The following is a 2,500-nucleotide window of genomic DNA, read 5'->3' as shown; positions in this document are numbered from 1 at the left end:
GTATGTATATATGTGTATATATATATATATATATATATATATATATATATATATATATATATATATATATATATATATATATATATATATATATATATATACATATATATAGATATATATATAGATATATAGTTGCTTTTTTGGGGGGGTTTTGCCTAAAACACTCCCAGGCACTCACTGATGAATCTCTGAAAGTTTGACGAAGATCCGTTCAGCCATCTCTGACGAAAATGGCGACACACAGCCAGACACAGACAAACGGCCCTCTTACATTATAGATTGTCATTCGACCAATCACACTTTTGTGTCACCAAACGTGCAAACCTGCGTTGTCCATACTTACTCTAAATATAATAAAACCTCATTTAATTTTCATACCTCACTGCAGATCTCTTCTGATGTCAGAGAAAAGACATTCAGTGTCTGGAGAGGTGATAACGCATTCTTGCCACTGTCCTGCAACTGAAAGTTTCTGATGTTGTACTTTCCTCGCAGAAGTTCCATGCGCCTCTGAATTGAGCGGTCCAAGTTCACAGTAACTGGGTGCAAAATTTCCACGTCACTTGTAGTAAATGGATAGTCTTGATTTAGATGTTTTTCGAAAACCTCAGGGTCACCATCGAGTACAAAGAGTTGATCTAACCCGCTCATGAGAACGCAAAGCTCTTCCATCGACTCCGTGTATATATCCCAAAGGTAACGGTTGCCCTCGATTGATTCCTTATTCGTATTTCTCCTCCTCTCTTTGATGTCTTCCTCGCACTGTAAGACCCAACTGAGTCTGCACGGCCACTGTGTTGAGAGCACCGTCCAAGCCACAATCCTCTCTGGTGTTAAGGGGTTTGGAAGATGACCATATTTGGCGAATAAAAGCCTGATTATAATAGGAACTGAATTGATAATCCGCCGCATCTTTATATAGCTCTGATCGATGTTGCAAAGCATCTGTGTGTCGCTCTGTTTGAGAATGCGGAAAGCTTCTTGGACTAATTTTCCAGCACCTCCTTTATGGTAACCGGCAGACTTTTCTGTGTCTGTCGGTTTGCATTGTGAGTCCATTCCATCAGCCTCTCTCTCTGTCTTCCGCAATAAATCTTTGAGGAAATTTAGCTTGACATCGTCACCCATCTCTGGTATGCTGAATGGCAGATCCACCGTCCGGTTCAGTATCTCATAGCCGTTTTTTTGGGAGGCATGCTCAAAAGAGTCGATGATCACGGTTGGGTCCACAGCCAAGAGAGAAATGAAACGGGACTCGTTATCCGACAGCAAGATGTTCATGGCCTCAAGTACGCTTGTGATCTTTTCTTGAGGACAACGGTCCAGATCTTGGATTTTTAGAACTAGTCTCAGTTTGCATCGTTCAAAAACCTCCATGTAACGAAGGAAGTTGGTTATGATTTGCACTTCCTTTTTGACCATCTGCATGAACCCCAACTGTGTGCTGAAGTCCTGATTATCCATTAGCTTTTCTACTTGAGATTTCTGCGTCATAGCGAAGTTGTAGGCCACCATACCGACATTCTTCATAATTACGATTGTCGAAAGTCCTACAATGCTCGCCCCTATACCTTCAAGCGTTGAAACGATGTCTCCACCAAAATTGCTCGGAAAACCCAAAACCACAATGACGATGACCAATATTATGGCTAGCACAACGATTATAATGGTGGCGATCCAAGCAGGAACGCACAGGTACTTGACGGGTTTCCATTCGTATAAGGAATCTTCAATTACCGGGACTTTTGATTTTCCGAGAGCTCGGTAGATGCTGGTAGGAAGTGGACGGAAGCTATTCCGTACGTGGGCGCACAGAGTGGTCACCATTCCTGCCCACAGTCGGTCACTGCCAGCGAACTCCCAGGCATTGTATGGCACGAATATGAAGCGTACCCTTTTTCGATTGAGCTGTTTGGCAGTGATGATCGGAGAGAAGAATAGCAAACGGAAAAGGAGATGCAGGAAGCCCAGTTTCTTGGCAGTGCGTGGAGTTTCCTGTGATGCGTCCATTTCTTTCTGGTGTGTAATCTCCTCTTGAGTTTTTAGTGATTCTGAAATTGAAGGAAAGATTAATGGTAAAAATAAACATTGTGTGTTCTGAAAACTTCATGCTTTATCAGCAAGTCTTGTAATATCAAAGTAGAAAAATCAAACAAGAGTGATCATTCAGACAAATATTGACATTACATACTAAAATACGCCATTTCGTGTCTGTCTGTCTGCCCGTCTGTCTGATGAATTTTTGACGCCAATACATTCCTTCGTTACTTATCCAATCTCAACCAAACTTGACAGGATGACCAAGGGTTACACAATGAAGGTTGTAGCGCATTCATTTGCCCCCCTCCCAAGGGGGCTTTCTCCCCCGAGCGGGTTTTCCCCGCCATTGCCGTCAATGGGGTTAAGTGTTGAGGTGTATATCAATGTTAAATTAGCTTTATCGTGGCGTTTTTCCAAAGACGCTTTGAATAACAAAATTAATGATAATCACATATTGTTA

The 2,500-nt window shown here is 41.9% G+C and overlaps 1 protein-coding gene across 1 annotated transcript in view; it reads right to left on the bottom strand.

Annotated features, from left to right (window-relative positions):
* Positions 1 to 2,500, bottom strand: part of LOC137436385 (NTPase KAP family P-loop domain-containing protein 1-like) — an 87,086-nt gene that overhangs the window by 23,499 nt on the left and 61,087 nt on the right. Inside the window, exon 4 of the mRNA XM_068130113.2 lies at positions 379 to 2,051. Within this exon, the coding sequence (XP_067986214.2) occupies positions 379 to 2,051 (1,673 nt within the window). The remainder of the gene's footprint in view (positions 1 to 378; positions 2,052 to 2,500) is intronic.

Source organism: Myxine glutinosa, chromosome 1, assembly GCF_964187855.1.
Source record: "Myxine glutinosa chromosome 1, kmMyxGlut1.1, whole genome shotgun sequence".
Taxonomy (NCBI): Eukaryota; Metazoa; Chordata; class Myxini; order Myxiniformes; family Myxinidae; genus Myxine; species Myxine glutinosa.
Note: the sequence above shows the minus strand (reverse complement) of the source record. Positions and strands in the feature narration are given on the sequence as shown.